At 40.4% G+C, this 18,226-nt stretch overlaps 1 protein-coding gene across 1 annotated transcript in view; it reads right to left on the reverse strand.

Moving 5' to 3' along the window:
- Positions 1-18,226, reverse strand: part of LOC110126270 (antigen WC1.1-like) — a 64,508-nt gene that overhangs the window by 18,292 nt on the left and 27,990 nt on the right. The window contains 5 exon segments of the mRNA XM_070453075.1: positions 701-1,009; positions 1,091-1,235; positions 1,237-1,400; positions 7,476-7,790; positions 17,065-17,379. Coding sequence (XP_070309176.1) covers positions 701-1,009; positions 1,091-1,235; positions 1,237-1,400; positions 7,476-7,790; positions 17,065-17,379 — 1,248 coding nt within the window.

Genomic DNA, 18,226 nt, shown 5'->3' on the forward strand with positions numbered 1-18,226 from the left:
CCTCATGGGCTATAGCTAACATTCTGAGCCATATGCTTTGAGCTGTTGTGCAGATACTGAAATCCCAACCAGGTGGTAGAAGTAAATTACATGATGACCAGACTAGTGGGGTGCCATTTCCTTCTCCAGAGGATCTTCCCAACCCAGGGATCAAACCTGAGTCTCTTGCATTGCAAGCAGATTCTTTACCATCTGAGTCAACAGGGAAGCCCATAATCTTCTTCATCTTGCACAATTCCAAGACCGGCCTCAAGGAAATGGGAACAGACCGACACTAGAACTGATGATTAACTGTATTCCAAACAATAAAGGTGACACTTATCAGATCTATTTCAAGATGACTGTCGGAGCTAGCTGGGCTATTCTGCAGGTAATTTGTCCCCTACCTCCACCTGTGCACTCCTGAAATTTCCATTTAAAAACTCTCGCCTCTGATCAGCAAGGGGGAGCTGGTTCTTTGTTACATTAGTCCTCTGTCTCCCAGAACTGCTGGTTTCCTCAATAAAGCTGTCTTTAATTTTACCCCACATTTGTCTCTTAGATTCTTGAGTAATGAGCAGCTGAAACCTGAGTTCAGTAACAAGAATAAATATTTCACTACAGAATATCTTCCTTTTCAAGCCTGTTTTCCCTTAGTCTCTGCTCTGGGGACATTTCACCCCAGGAGCATCCTAAGTACAGTAGCCCTTCCCTGTCTTACCTGAGCAGATCACAGAGGCCGTGTTGCCATGGGAACAGTCAGGAACACCCAGGGCAGTCACAGGGCATTGCCACAGGAAGGACTCAGTCCCTGAGCAGTGGAATCGGGCTTTCCAGAGTTGATCACTTCCTTCTGCTCCGTCTGGGGTGGAGATGGCGACGCCACAGCCGAGCTGATGACAGACAACGTTGGCATTGGCCAGACTCCAGTGGGAGGCACAGAGAGCTCTCCATTGTCCAGAAATATTCATCTCCACCTGCCCCTCACACCTAGAGGTGCCGTTTTTCATGAGCCGGATGTCTGTGTACACTGATAGAAAAAGACAGGATTTCAGCAAAATCTGATTTCTTTTTTAGCTTGAACTGAGTTAAGTCCTGCCGTGCATCTCACCTGAACAGACAACCTGAGCAGCTCCACTGTGGTGACACCTGCCCCCTGGACAGGGCACTCTGGGGCAGACCCGGAGCTCAGGCTCCTCCCCCTCACATCTGAACTCTTCAGCCTGGACCCGGTCATTGGACTCTCTGAAGGGCATCATGTCCCAGGACAGACACAGCCTTGCCACACCCCAGCTCTGCACAGATGACCTGGGCAGTGGGGAGTGTGAAGTTCCCATCAGACACTGGGGTCCAGTCTTCTCCAGAATGAACTTCTACTCGCCCTGAGCAGGGTCCATCTCCTCCAGCCAGACGCACAAATCCTAAGAGAAACAAACAAACAAACCCAGTGAGTGTTCATGAACCTGGCTTGACAATTCAAAACATCATCTCACAAGCAATGGTGTGAAAGCATTTTTTACAGCTGTGGAATAAGAGGGGATAAGAACAGAGAATTTGCCTGTCATTGTCAAACTGCATTTTCATGAGCAAGTTTCTGAAGAGATATCCAGAAGGATTGAAGGATCAGTTTGGAATGGCTGAATCCCAAGAATATATATTTTGGTTAGGAATGTTAATTCCTATCTGGGGGCCTGGAAACTACAGTGCCCAAAGAAACTGCACAGTAGTAGACATTCAAATTTGGAAACAGAGCTGAACAGAGAGTTAAAAAGGTCAATGGGATTCAAGAGGTTAGAGGCCTAAGAGCCAGAGAAGTTTAGAAGTTTAGAGGACCATCTTGAGATTTCTGAGGCTAAAATTCTAGCCAGTTTTCTCTCAGAGCCAATATTCAAGTCACTGAGGACAGGGAAAATCACGTGGGCTGGATCTGAGTGCAGGCATTATAATCTAATTGTGAAAGAAGTTGTCCACAGGTAAGTTTAAAAGTGACAAAAGCTCAGAGAGTCTTAGGAAAGGGAGGGAATGGTCAGAGCCATCTTTCTTAAAAACCTAGGATTTATCAAGACGCCTGGGAGAAAGTGAGGTCTCAGTGGGATTATGCAAGACAATTTAGTTAGTTGATTACTTCATACTAGACATGAGATTCTCAGCAAATGTGAAAGAGTATTGCTAATTTAATGTATTCTAACCTTAGCTAACTGCATATGCTTTTCCTATTTGGATTTCTGAGATAAGAAGCCAGCAAGCTACAAAAAAGGAGAATGAGAGGAAGAGAGCAGACAGAAAACAAGCCATATACACTTTAGAGATTTCTAAATTGCAAAAGCTTCAATAGGAATGAAACATAGAAAGATCTGGGGGAAAAAAGACTTGTTCAACAAGATTTTAACACTTTTTAATCCCCTGTGCTCCTCCCATTTGCCACATAACCCTGCTACCCTTTCCCATTTCTCCCAATGCAGAAAAGAAAAAACAAGCTTAAGAGCTACAAATAGATGGAAAGGAGACTCCAAAAGGAAAGAACTTCTATAGGGAGTGAGGTGGAGTGAGTGGTAGGTTAAACAGGGAGTGGATGGAGTATGAGAGAGAGACCAAAGAAAAGACTGATGAAAATGTTTCATCCTTCAGAGACCGTATTTTGGATGGAGAAAAGGTAATCCAATAGGAAAAAACCTGCACATCATAAAGAACAACTTTTAAAATAATTTTCCTGGTTTCTGAGTGTGCTCATGATTATTCATGTACATGGTGGAATTTGTTCTGGTGAAGGACTCTGATTGCATAAGTCTGTGAACTTTGAAGTCTCAAAAAGAATGATGTAACAGAATAAAAATCTACTATAGAAAGTAAAAGGAATCCAGATAGGAAAAGAAGAAGTGAAACTCTCTCTGTTTGCAGATGACATGATCCTCTACATAGAAAACCCTAAAGACTCTACCAGAAAATTACTAGAGCTAATCAACAAATACAGTAAAGTTGCAGGATATAAAATTAACACACAGAAATCTCTTGCATTCCTATACACTAACAATGAGAAAACAGAAAGAGAAATTAAGGAAATGATACCATTCACCATTGCAACAAAAAGAATAAAATACTTAGGAGTATATCTACCTAAAGAAACAAAAGACCTATACATAGAAAACTATAAAACACTGATGAAAGAAATCAAAGAGGACACAAACAGATGGAGAAATATACCGTGTTCATGGATTGGAAGAATCAATATTGTCAAAATGGCTATACTACCCAAAGCAATCTATAGATTCAATGCAATCCCTATCAAACTACCAACGGTATTTTTCACAGAACTAGAACAAATAATTTCACAATTTGTATGGAGATACAAAAAACCTCGAGTAGCCAAAGTAGCCTTGAGAAAGAAGAATGGAACTGGAGGAATCAACCTGCCTGACTTTAGACTATACTACAAAGCCACAGTCATCAAGACAGTATGGTACTGGCACAAAGACAGAAATATAGATCAATGGAACAGAATAGAAAGCCCAGAGATAAATCCATGAACCTATGGTCACCTTATCTTCGACAAAGGAGGCAAGGACATACAATGGAAAAAAGACAACCTCTTTAACAAGTGGTGCTGGGAAAACTGGTCAACCACCTGTAAAAGAATGAAACTAGAACACTTTCTAACACCATACACAAAAATAAACTCAAAATGGATTAAAGATCTAAATGTAAGACGAGAAACTATAAAACTCCTAGAGGACAACATAGGCAAAACACTCTCTGACATAAATCACAGCAGGATCCTCTATGACCCACATCCCAGAATTTTAGAAACAAAAGCAAAAATAAACAAATGGGACCTAATGAAACTTAAAAGCTTTTGCACAACAAAGGAAACTATAAGCAAGGTGAAAAGACAGCCCTCAGATTGGGAGAAAATAATAGCAAATGAAGCAACAGACAAAGGATTAATCTCAAAAATATACAAGCAACTCCTCCAGCTCAATTCCAGAAAAATAAATGACCCAATCAAAAAATGGGCCAAAGAACTAAACAGACATTTCTCCAAGGAAGACATACAGATGGCGAAAAAACACATGAAAAGATGCTCAACATCACTCATTATCAGAGAAATGCAAATCAAAACCACAGTGAGGTACCATTTCACACCAGTCAGGATGGCTGCTATCCAAAAGTCTACAAGCAATAAATGCTGGAGAGGGTGTGGAGAAAAGGGAACCCTCTTACACTGTTGGTGGGAATGCAAATTAGTATAGCCGCTATGGAAAACAGTGTGGAGATTTCTTAAAAAACTGGAAATAGAACTGCCATATGACCCAGCAATCCCACTTCTGGGCATACACACTGAGGAAACCAGATCCGAAAGAGACACGTGCACCCCGATGTTCATCGCAGCACTGTTTATCATAGCCAGGACATGGAAGCAACCTAGATGCCCATCAGCAGACGAATGGATGAGGAAGCTGTGGTACATATACACCATGGAATATTACTCAGCCATTAAAAAGAATTCATTTGAATCAGTTCTAATGAGATGGGTGAAACTGGAGCCCATTATACAGAGCAAAGTAAGCCAGAAAGATAAAGACCATCACAGTATACTAACACATATATATGGAATTTAGAAAGATGGTAACGATAACCCTATATGCAAAAAAAGAAAAAGAGACTCAGATGTATAGAACAGACTTGTGGACTCTGTGGGAGAAGGCAAGGGTGGGATGTTTCAAGAGAACAGCATTGAAACATGTATATCTAGGGTGAAACAGATCACCAGCCCGGGTTGGATGCATGAGACAAGTGCTCGGGCCTGGTGCACTGGGAAGACCCAGAGGGATGGGGTGGAAGGGAGGTGGGAGGGGGGACCGGGATGGGGAATACATGTAAATCCATGGCTAATTCATTTCAATGTATGACAAAAACCACTGCAATGTTGTGAAGTGATTGGCCTCCAACTAATAAAAATAAATGGAAAAAAAGAAAAAAAAATCTACTATAGAGAGCAGGTGGAGAAGGCAATGGCGATCCACTCCAGTGTTCTTGCCTGGAGAATCCCAGGGAGCCTGGTGGGCTTCCGTCTTTGGGGTCGCACAGAGTCGGACACGATAGAAGTGACTCAGCAGCAGCAGCAGCAGCATAGAAAGCAGGAGAGAACGGAAAAGGCACTGCAGAAATTAAAGAATTGAAGGATTAGCTTGACCACTCATACAAGAATGAATGATGAGAGAGAGGATGATCTGCTTGCCTTTTATTATTTATCCATTTCCATTTCCCCAGAGAGGCCCAGGTTAGGACCCCTAATCTATTCTGGCTGGGAGTTTGGTCACAGGCTACACATCCTAGATAAAGCATTTTTATTTAACTGGTTCTTGCTGTTGTTGCTCAGTCACTCAGTCATGTCCGACTCTTTGCTACCTCAAGGGCTGCGGAATGACAGGCTTCCCTGTCCTTCACTATCTCCCTGAGTTTGCTCAAACTCATGTCCATCGAGTCGGTGATGCCATCTAACCATCTCATCTTCTGTCTCCCCCTTCCCCACCAGCCTCCAATCTTTCCCACCATCAGGGTCTTTTCCAATGAATCAGTTCTTCATATCAGGTGGCCAAAGTATTGGAGCTTCAGCTTCAGCATCAGTCCTTTCAGTGAATATTCAGGGTTGATTTCCTTTAGGATTGACTGGTTTGATCTCCTTGCAGTCCAAGGGACTCTCAAGAGTCTTCTCCAACACCACAGTTCAAAAGCATCAGTTTTTCAGTGTTCAGCCTTCTTTATGGTCTAACTCTCACATCCATACATGACTATTGAAAAAACCGTAGCTTTGACTAGATGGACCTTTGTCTCAAAGTAATGTCTCTGTTTTTTAATATACTGTCTAGGTTTGCCATAGCTTTTCTTCCAAGGAACAAGCATCTTTTAATTTCATGACTGCAGTCACTGTCCAGAGTGATTTTGGAGCCCAAGAAAATAAAGTCTGTCACAGTTTTCATTTTTTTCCCCATCTTTTTGCCATGAAGTGATGGGACAGGATCCATAATCTTAGTTTTTTGAATGTTGAGTTTCAAGTCAGCTTTTTCACTCTCCTCTTTCACTTTCATCAAGAAGCTATTTAGTTCCTCTTCACTTTCTGCCATTTAGGGTGATGTCATCTGCATATCCAAGGTTGTTGCTATTGTTATATTAATTGCACGAGATTAAAAATTTAGAAAGACAAAGAGAGAAGTGTTTATCGTATTGTTTTATATACCCTGATAAAAGTTAAATATTCAGACATGTGCTGGATAATCAATAAAGTCTTAGGATATATTAGGATAGAGAATTTTGAGACACATTATTTCTTTTTTATTTTCTACTTGATTTTAAAATTTACATGGAAGAATAAGTGTGTTAAAATTCCAAGAAAATTATTAAATAGAAGGCTGATGTGAATGAGTAAAGATATTAAATATAATAAAGATATATCTCTGTCTGGTCTCTTGCTGTGTAGACATCTTGTGTCCTTAGGCACACACAGCATCCTCCACACCACACCTGGACCCTCAGTGCTGCTCAGAGAACCTCACAGTTGCCTTCATCAGTTCCCATTGCCATTCCCCTTCCTCCCAGCTACTGTAAAACTTGCTCCACCTTCTTAAAAAACTATGTTTGTCCTCTTGCTCCAAATAAGCCTCCAAACACAAGTCTCTTATATCTTTGAAATCATCAAATATAAACTACATAATCTCTTATCATAAAACACAGAAATTCATGTTTTATTACCTCCACCTTTGACTTGCCAGTGCATGGCTAAGTGGTCCTCCAAAGTTTGCATTTATACAGATATCTTAAAGGAAAAATTGGAGAGAGAGACTTTTCTAGTAACAATGAAAGAATATATGACTCAGAGCACTTCATTCACAGCTCTCTAGTTCTACCATCAAAGAACTATGAACAGTTACATCTAAATATGCAAAGGAAACTTGAAATCTGGCACAAATCCATAAGAATCTTTGATTTGTTAAATGATATCCCTTTAGGGATCACCTCTATATATGTAAATGATATCCTCCTATAGTAAGAGTAGCCTCCACTCCTACTAGCCTAGTGCAAAATAATGTCTCACATTGTTTGTACGGAAACAACTCCACCCAGGAAAGTACATCCTCATTTTTGTCCCTCCTTCTCATAGCCTCCCTGTGCAAAGAGAATGTGTATGTGGCAATTAGCAAATGTTTCACTCTTACAAAAAGTGAATTATGAAAAAAAAATTATGAGGATTTATTTTAATTGGGAGAATAAATAAAGCTACTTCAGCGTCAGGTAAGTCCACTGGAGAAGAAAAGAATAGCAGAGATTTATAAGAGGAAAGTAAATGAAGCAAATCACTCACAGCCACAGTGCACTCAGGGAGGATGGGGAGGTGCCTCAGTCCTCTCTAGCCCACCTATCTCCTATTGCCCTGCTGATCAGACACCAGCTCTCTTGGAACTTTCCATTTTCTCAGGCGGTGGACAAAGAACTGACCATACCTGAGCAGATGACTCCCACATCTTCTTGATGATTGCAGTTGTGTTGCTGCCATCCCCAGGAAGGGCACCTCCACACTTGGGACTCCTCTCCTCTGCAGCTCACTTCATCCAGCCAGATGGGCCCTGATCCTGCCCCGAAGTAAGAAGAGCCAGTGGCCTCCAAGGCTTCTCCACAGCTCAGCTGCCTACACACCACGTGGGCATCGTCCAGGTCCCAGCTGTCATCACAGATGGTGCCCCAGGAGCCCTGGTCAAGGATCTCCACTCTCCCGGCGCAGGAACCGCCCCCGTCCACCAGGCGGAGCTGTCTGCTGTCTGAGCAGAGAGAAATGGGACGATGGGTGATAACACCAGGGGTTGAGAAGGGTCTTCTGTCCTGTGGAACCCCCACCTGAGCAGTAGGAGGCGCTCTCCTCTGAGGCTGCCGACCCTGATGCTTCAGACACGGAGTCGTTGCACTGGGGCAGCAGCTGGGTCTGGTTTTTTATACCAGTGGCAAGAGAATAATAAGGTTGAAAAAACAGGAAGAAAATAAAACAGGAAATATTAAGTTTGAAAACACTCTAGTGAGCAGTCTGAGACAGAAGGTGGTATGAGGTCCTATCAGAGTTAACATTCTGATCTGTAGTTCTGCACAGCATCAGAGAAAGATTTACAGAAAATGTTAGTGTCTCTACCCAGAGCAGTTAAATGAGTTCAGAGTCACTGCAATAAGCTGGCAGCTGGATGGATTCCTTTCAAAGCACACACATTTTGATGCCATTGACCTAAGAGTTAAAGGGGTTGATTAAAGGGAGTGGAGTCAGGAACTGGCCTCGGATGCCTCAGATAGCAATCATGAATCCTCTACCATTAGAATCCTTCTCCCTGGTACAGTCAGTCAGAACTGAAAAACAAATGGATTCTGTGATATCTTGGTTTACCTCCAGAATATTTCATTTGCGGTTCTAAGCTTCAGACTTCAGCTATGGATACTTACTTTCAAACAATGTGACCTCTTTGAGTAGACTGAACAACTTTGCATGAGAGATGATGTCAGGTAACATTGACACTGGCCAGATTCCACTGGGAATCATAGAATGTTGCTTCTTCTCCCAAAAAAATATAATCCCTCCTTGGACTTTGTGTCAAGAATCTTTATTATTCAAATTTTGGAGTTATGTGATCTTTAGGGGGAAATAGTGTATGTGTTTGCTTAGTCACTTCAGTCATGTCCTACTCTTTAAGAACTGATGAACTATATAGCCCACCAGGCTCCTCTGCCCATGGGATTCTCCAGGCAAGAATACTGAAGTGGGTTGCCATGCCCTCCTCCAAGGGGATCTTCCTGGCCCAGCGATCTAACCAGTGTCTCCTGCTTTGCAGGTGGATTCTTCACAGCTGAGCCACCAGCGAAGTCCTTCTAGTTCTATCACTGAGCAGAAATAGGTTACATTCCTGCAAGCCCTTGAACAAATAACATTAACAGGCTCACTGTATTCTCCTCTCCTTTTATACATAAAAATGATGTAAAGAAAGGTTAAATAATGTCTATCAGTGCTGCACTTTAAGTAAATGATGAAGTAGAGAATTAAACCTAAAATTTTCCACTTCCAGGGAGAATGGAGGAGTTCACAGCAGGCCAATGTGTCTTGCTGGGTCTTGCTGGATACAAATTTAAAAGCTGGAAAATGTTTTTTAAGAAACAGTAAATGTATTCAACATTTGTTAACACAACATGGACTAAATATGCTAAAATTCTAAAGAGTGGAGACTATTTCAATGTTAGCCAAGGATCTATAGCTTCTTTTTCTCTGGGAATTTGCCGATTCATTGCATAATTCAATGATTCAGAATCTGGGCTTGGGCAAGCAGAGGACTGTTGTTGTGACAGGAAGCCAGCATAATTTGGGAGTTACCTGGTGCTGGAGTGACAAAATTAGAGTCTTGAGAGCCTCTCTCACACAGCACGTTTTCTCCTCAAAGATCTGCCCAGTATATAAGCTGTGAAGGGCAGGAAGCTAAAGAACTATATAAAAAGACTTGGAAAGTAGAGCCTTTCTCATTCTCTTGGGTAATGAGCTCCAAAGAATTCAGCCTCTGAACTGAAATCTCTGAAAGTCCATGTCATAAGGACAGAGAAATCAGACGTGGACTGAGTGCTACCAAAACTGCAACCCACACTTGTTACAGCTCAGTTGACGTTGTATTTAGATGTTTGAGTGATATACACCCCTTCCCCCCACCTGTCCAGCAAAACAAAGGGTAAATCCTTTTAGGTGTTACAAAATGTATCAGAAGTATCTTACTTTTTCACATATAATTTATAGCATTCAATAAAAAAATGACATGACATTTGACAAGTTAGGATAACATGACAAATGACCAAAGTGAAAAAAAGAGATAAGAGAATGCAGAGACACACATGATAGAAATGCATAAGAATTTTAACTATGATTAATTTATTTAGGGAAAAAGAGAGAAGGAGAGAATATACAGGTAAAAAGATGAAAAAATTAACAAACAATCATAAACAAATAAAAATAGCAATGGAACCATTGCCAACCTAAAGTAAAATATCTCAGATTAAAAGGTGAATGAATAAGTTAAATGAATTTTAGATAGAACTTAGGATATAGTGATTTAGAGGAGTCCTAAAGATGAGAGATGAGGAGGAAAAGAAAAAGTAGGAGAGAGAGAAGAGATACAGAGACAGAGAGACAGAACTACAGAAGTCATATTTGAAGATATAATGATAGAGAATTTTTAAAACTATAAATGGAAGAGTATGAAAGCCCCCACTCCTAGTAAAGCTGCTGAAAATCAAAGGGAAAAAGGGAAATCTGGAATAATAACACATTTATTAATACTACAGGAAGAGAAAAAGGGGGGAGAAAAAGAAACATAAAGCATGTGGATCAATTAAAAGCAAATGGCAGATACCAACACATCAATATTAGTAATTACATTTACAGTAAATGGATTAAGATAAAACAAAACTGACACAAATGTTACTTGCAAAATGATCACCTTATATTATGAAAACAAAGAAAGGTTGAAAGTAAAATGATGGGGAAATGTACTAGCTGTAAGAAAACTGGAGTAGCTTTATCAGTGTCCCAGGAAGCAGACTCTAGAAAAGATACACGACTTGAGAGTAATGCTGAGCGAGGGCGTCGGGGCAGACTGACCGAAACCACAACCACAGACAACCAGCCGATCTGATCACAGGACTGCAGCCTGTCTAACACAATGAAACTAGGCCATGCTGTGTGGGGCCACCCAAGACGGATGGGCCATGGTGGAGAGGTCAGACAGAATGTGGTCCACGGGAGAAGGGAATGGTGGAATGGCGAACCGCTGCAGTATTCTTGCCTTGAGAACCCCATGAGCAGAATGAAAAGGCAAAATGATAGGACACTGAAAGATGAACTCCCCGGGTCAGTAGGTGCCCAATATGGTACTGGAGATCAGTGGAGAAATAACTCCAGAAAGAATGAAGGTACAAAGCCAAGGCAAAAACAATACCCACTTCTGGATGTGACTGGTGATAGAAGCAAGGTCCAATGGTGTAAAGAGCAATATTGCATAGGAATGTGGAATGTTAGGTCCAAGAATGAAGGGAAATTGGAAGTGGTCAAACAGGATATGGCAAGAGTGAATGTCAACATTCTAGGAATCAGTGAACTAAAATGGACTAGAATGGGTGAATTTAACTCAGATGGCCATTATATCTACTACTGTGGCAAGAATCCCTTAGAAAAATGGAGTAGCCCTCAAAGTCAACAAAAGAGTCCAAAATGCAGTACTTGGATGCAATCTCAAAAACAACAGAATGATCTGTGTTCATTTCCAAGGCAAACCATTCAATATCACGGTAACCCAAGTCTATGCCCCAACCAGTAACGCTGAAGAAGCTGAAGTTAAATGGTTCTATGAAGACCTACATGACCTTTTAGAACTAACACCCAAAAAAGATGTCTTTTTAATTATAGGGGACTGCAATGCAAAAGTACAAAGTCAAGAAACACCTGGAGTAACAGGCAAATTTGACCTTGGAGTACAGAATGAAGTAGGGCAAAGGCTAATAGACTTTTGCCAAGAGACCACACTGATCATAGAAAACACCCTCTTCCAACAACACAAGAGAAGACTCTACACATGGACATCACCAGATGGCCGACACCAAAATCAGATAGATTATATTCTTTGCAGCCAAAGATGGAGACGCTCTATACAGTCAGCAAAAACAACACCAGGAGCTGACTGTGGCTTGGATCATGAACTCCTTATTGCCAAATTCAGACTTAAATTGAAGAAAGTGGTGGAAACCACTAGACCATTCAGGTATGACCTAAATCAAATCCCTTATGACTATACAGTGGAAGTGAGAAACAGATTTAAGGGACTAGATCTGATAGAGTACCTGATGAACTATGGACGGAGGTTCATGACATTGTACAGGAGACAGGAATCAAGACCATCCAAGAAAAAGAAATGCAAAAAAGCAAAATGGCTGTGAGAAGAGGCCTTAGAAATAGCTGTGAAAGGAAGAGAAGCAAAAAGCAAAGGAGAAAAGGAAAGATATACCTATTTGAATTCAGAGTTCCAAAGATAGCAAGGAGAGATAAGAAAACCTTCCTCAGTGATCAGTGCAAAGAAATAGAGGAAAACAATAGAATGGGAAAGACTAGAGATCTCTTCAAGAAAATTAGAGATACCAAGGGAACATTTCATGCAAAGATGGGCTCAATAAAGGACAGAAATGCTATGGACCTAACAGAAGCAGAAGATATTAGAAGAGGTGGCAAGAATACACAGAAGAACTGTACAAAAAAGATCTTCATGACCCAGACAATCACAATGGTGTGATCACTCACCTAGAGCCAGACATCCTGGAATGTGAAGTCAAGTGGGCCTTAGGAAGCATCACTATAAAGAAAGCTGGTAGACATGATCGAAATGCAGTTGAGCTATTTCAAATCCTAAAAGATGATGCTGTGAAAGTGCTGCACGCAATATGCCAGCAAATGTGGGAAATCTCAGCAGTGGCCACAGGACTGGAAAAGGTCAGTTTTCATTCCAATCCCAAAGAAAGGCAATGCCAAAGAATGCTCAAACTACCACACAATTGCACTCATCTCACATGCTAGTAAAGTAACGCTCAAAATTCTCCAAAGCAGGCTTCAGCAATATGTGAACTATGAACTTTAAGCTGGTTTTAGAAAAGGCAGAGGAAGCAGAGATCAAATTGCCAACATCCACTGATCATCGAAAAACCAAGAGAGTTCCAGAAAAGCATCTATTTCTGCTTTATTGACCATGCCAAAGCCTTTGACTGTGTGGTTCACAATAAACTGTGGAAAATTCTGAAAGAGATGGGCATACCAGACCACCTGACCTGCCTCTTGAGAAACCTGTATGCAGGTCAAGAAGCAACAGTTAGAACTGGACATGGAACAACAGACTAGTTTCAAATAAGAAAAGGAGTACATCAAGGCTGTATATTGTCATCTTGCTTATTTAACTTATGTAAAGAGTACCTCATGAGAAACGCTGGGCTGGATGAAGTACAAACTGGAATCAAGATTGCCAGGAGAAATTTCAGTAACCTCATATATGCAGATGACACCACCCTTATGGCAGAAAGTGAAAAAGAACTAAAAAGCCTCTTGATGAAAGTGAAAGAGGAGAGTGAAAAAGTTGACTTAAAGCTCAACATTCAGAAAACTAAGACCATGGTATCCAGTCCCATCACTTCATGGCAAATGATGGGGAAACATTGGCTAACTTTATTTTGGGGGGCTCCAAAATCACTGCAGATGGTGACCGCAGCCATGAAATTAAAACATGCTTGCTCCTTGGAAGGAAAGTTATGACCAACCTAGACAGCATATTAAAAAGCCGAGACATTACTTTGCCAACAAAGGTTCATCCAGGCAAGGCTATGGTTTTTCCAGTAGTCATGTATAGATGTGAGAGTTGGACTGTAAAGAAAGCTGAGCACTGAAGAATTGATGCTTTTTAACTGTGGTGTTGGAGAAGACTCTTGAGAGTCCCTTGGACTGCAAGGAGATCCAACCAATCCATCCTAAAGGAGATCAGTCCTGAGTGTTCACTGGAAGGACTGATGTTGAAGCTGAAACTCCAATATTTTGTCCACCTGATGTGAAGAGCTGACTCATTTCAAAAGACCCCGATGCTGAGAAAGATTGGGGACAGGAGGAAAAGGGGCCGACAGAGGATAAGATGGCTGGATGTCATCACCGACTCAATGGACATGAGTTTGGGTAAACTCTGGGAGTTGGTGATGGACAGGGTGGCCTGGGGTGCTGCAGTCCACAGCATCGCAAAGAGTCAGACACGACTGATCAACTGAACTGAACTGAACTGAACACTAATTGAATTAAAGAGGGACTTTTCATGATTATAATGATATGCACCCCCTTAATAAAGATATAGACATCAAAATTCAAGAAAGGTTAACAGAACATAGCTTTGAAATATACTTGAAAGAATGATAAGAAGAAATAGGCAAAATCACAATTAAAATGGAGGATTATTACTGTATCTTTTTCAATAGCATACAGACCAAACATACAAAAAACAAAGAATACAGTAGATGTACAACAAAATAATCAGCACATTTAACTAAGTAACACATAGAGCAATGCACCCAACAATGTAAGAGTTCACATTATTGTAAATGCACTAGGAACATTTATCAAAATGACCACATAATAGGACAAAATCTTTCACTCTTTGAATTCATACAGAGTATTTACTCTGACCACAGTGGAATAGAATTAAGAATTAATAAGAAAATATTGTTAGCCATCCCTATTTGGGGAAATTCAGCAACACCCTTCCAAAAAAACACCTGAATCTGGGAATAAATTTACAACTTACAAAATATTGTGAAATAATGATAATAAAGATTGATAATAATGATAATAAACACAAAATAATGATATGATAATAAATTCTTCTAATGAAACCCAAGTAGTGCCTAAGGGAAATTTATACCCCAGATTTAGAGAAGAGGAAAGACTGAAGGTGAAAAAAATGTAAGCTTCCAATTAAGAAACTAGGAGATGAGAAAGTCTAAAGGATGTAGAATGTTGGGGTTAATTTAAAAAGGAACAAAAATTAATGGAAAAGAAGGTAAGCATAAGATAGAAAACCCTTTAAACATGGCTCATTGAAAATTGATGAACACTGAGCAATACTAAGAAGAGCAGAGAGAAAATGAAGTTAACAATACCAAGAATGAAAAGGGACATCACTGTAAATCATACAGAGTTTTTGGTCATAGTTTTTGTGTTGTTGTTTGTTTGTTTTTTGGCTGTGTTGTGGCTCGTGGGATCTTAGTTCCCAGGTCAGGGATTGAACTTGGACCCATGACAGTGAAAGTCCAGAGATTTAACCCCTGGATTGCACAGCTTTATTAATACAATTTATACATTTAATGTGGGTAAGTACACAGAAAGTGTCAATTTCTCCACAGCCTTGCCAACACTTAAGTGTCTTTAAAAAAAAAAGTCATTCTGATATCTGTGAGATGATATCTCTTTGTGGTTTTGATTTACATTTCCCTGATGATTGACAATGTCAAGCATTTTTCATATACCCATTGGCCATTTGTATGTCTTCTTTAGAGAAATGTCTATTCAAGCCCTTGGCCAATTTTTTAATTGAGTTATTAGGTTTTGGATATTTTTTTCTTGAGTTGCAGGAGTTCCTTATGTGTTTGGAAAATAATACCTTATATAATTAGTGCTAGCTTGCTTTTTCACTCTGTTGATGTTTCCTTTGGCTTGAAGAAGCTTTTTAAGTTTGATATATTCCCACTTGTCTACTTTTGCTTTGTTACCTGTACTTTTGACATCATATCCATGAAATCATGAAGCAATGTGTTTTTATTTTGTGATGAAGTTATCACATATCTAAAATATAATTGTAATCTGGTGATGATGTTACACAATCACACATAGTAAAATAAATTCAGATAAATAAATGAATTCAAAATTAGGTTTAAAAAAATTAGGTTTTGAATATTCTTTAATGGAACTGTAAAATTATTTGCAGAAAATAAAACTTGATTCAATGTTATTTTGGGATTAAGAATGGCCTATGAAACATTTCATTAAAGGCAGAAGTCAAAAAAGTAAACCATTATAGATTTGATAACATAATCCCCCATTCACAAATATAACCTTTAAAATATATGCAAAAAATGGGGGAAATATTTACAAAAATATTTAAGGAAGAGTAAGTGGTATTTCTTTATAAGACTATAAAGAAAGCTGAGTGCCGAGGAATTGATGCTTTTGAACTGTGGTGTTGGAGAAGACTCTTGAGAGTCCCTTGGACTGCAGGGAGATCCAACCAGTCCATTTTAAAGAAGATCAGTCCTGGGTGTTCATTGGAAGGACTGATGTTGCAGCTGACACAACTGAGCAACTGAACTGAAGTGATGTTTGTTTATAGAGAGTTTCTACAAATAAAAAATTTTAAAGCATTCTAGAGAAAAAAATATTGTCATGAAAGATATCTTAAAACTGTAATATAGGAAAGAAGATAATATTTTTGTATATAGTGTTTGTGAAAGTCACTCTGCTACTGCTAAGTCACTTCAGTCGTGTCCAACTCTGTGCGACCCCATAGATGGCAGCCCACCAGGCTCCCCCATCCCTGGGATTCTCCAGGCAAGAACACTGGAGTGGGTAGCCTTTCCCTTCTCCAGGCGTCTTCCCAAGCCAGGGATTGCACCTAGGTCTCCCACATTGCAGGCAGATTCTTTACCGTCTGAGTCATCAGGGAAGCCCAAGAATATTGGGGTGAGTAGCCTATCCCTTCTCCAGTGGATCTTCCCAACTCAGGATTCAAACCAGGGTCTCTTGCATTGTAGGTGGATTCTTTACCAGCTTAGTTACCAGGGAAGCCCTATGTGGATTAAAAAAAAAAAAAAAAACATGATGCATGTTCTTATGTCAAGACTATGAAGAGAATAATACTCTTTTAAAATTAATTATTTGTTTGGTTGTGCTGGGTCTTAGTTGCAGCATGCAAATTCTTATTTGTGGGATCATAAGATAAAAAATTGTAACTACATGTGGTGATGGATATTACTGTACATGTGGTGATGATTTACCAATATGTACAAAAATATAAACACTATGTTTTACACTTAGAACTAATATAATGTTATAAGAATTACATCTCAATTAAAAATTTTAACAAACAAGGTTGGAATATGTGGATAAAATCAGTTCCATCCTTACCTCATTTAGGCTTCTCTGGTGGCTCAGACAGTAAAGAATCTGACTGCAGTGCGGGAGACTCAATTGTGATACCTAGGTTGGGATGATCCCCTGGAGAAGGGAATGGAAACCCATTCCTGTATTCTTGCCTGGAGAATTCTGTGGACAGAGCAGCCTGGCAGGCTATAGTCCATGCAGGCACAAAGAGTCGGACATGATTGAGCAACTAACAATTTCACTTAATGTCATTTTGTGGACCCAAATTAAACTCACCACTTAGATTTTAAAATATCAAATCTCACTGCATCCTACAGGGTTGGGACAGACACACAGAAACAGTAAATCACCTGCACACGAGATGTAGGCTTCCTCCTCTGGAGAACATGAAGTGTAATTCCAAGGGTCAGAAGGACACTGCCAGAGAGAGGTGTCAGTTTTCCGACACCGGATTCCATCCACCCACTGGGGTCTAGAACCTTTTCTAAGAGCAAGAGAAGAGTTTAGGATTCCACTGTCCCCACAGCCAAGCTGTCTGCAGATCATGGACACGGTGATGTCTTCCATGGGGTTGCGGCAGACACTGCCCCAGGTCCCGTTGTAGAAAACTTCCAGCCACCCAGCACACTGGTGGTCCTCACTCACCATCCTGAGGGCCAGGAACTCTAAGATTGAAAGGGGAGGATACAGGACACAATGAAAACTTTGCTGGATGTTTTAGGTTTTCCTTTCTTCTAGAAATGGTGAACATTCATCTCTGACCTTGTTCAAGAGATACCCACTAGATGGCAAGACTGACATTGCCTCCCTTTTAACTGACTTTGTCCATTTGTGTCTGTCCTTCTATTTCTACCACAATGGTGTAGTGGATATGAACTGAGAGGAAGACCAAACTGTTTGGGTGCTCGTCAGGGAGGGGCAGCTGAATTCAGCTTCCTGACCAAATCTTTGAAGAGTATGTCACGGGATGTGATGTGGATATTAGGGAGATAGGCAGAATAATTAACCCCAAAATGTCCACATCCCAATCTCTGCAACCTGTGAATATGTTACCATACCTGACAAAAGGGATTTACAGATGTGATTAAGAAGAGGACCTTGGGATGGTGAGATTAAGCTAGAATATTATATTAACAATGTGAGCCCAGTCTAAGCACATCCTTAGACCCACTGTCCTTAAACACGGTATACATTTCTTAGCTCTGCCTAGAGAAAGAAATGTGACTCTCAATAATATTTGGAGGCCTGCAGCATTGCTGGTCTGATAATGGATGAAGGGAGCTGTGAACCAAGGGATGTAGGTGGTTTGTAGAAGCTTGAGAATTCCATGGACAGAGAGGCAGGGCAGGATACAGTCCATGGTATCGCAAAGAGTCAGACACGACTGTGCGAAGAACTTTCTTTTTTTTTTTTAATCTAGAAGATTGAAAAGACAAGAAATAGATTCTCCCCCAGAGCCACGGAAGTGATGCAGCCCCGCTGAAGCCTTGATCCCAGCCCAGTGAGAGCCTT

Source organism: Odocoileus virginianus, chromosome 23 (assembly GCF_023699985.2).
Source record: "Odocoileus virginianus isolate 20LAN1187 ecotype Illinois chromosome 23, Ovbor_1.2, whole genome shotgun sequence".
Lineage (NCBI taxonomy): Eukaryota > Metazoa > Chordata > Mammalia > Artiodactyla > Cervidae > Odocoileus > Odocoileus virginianus.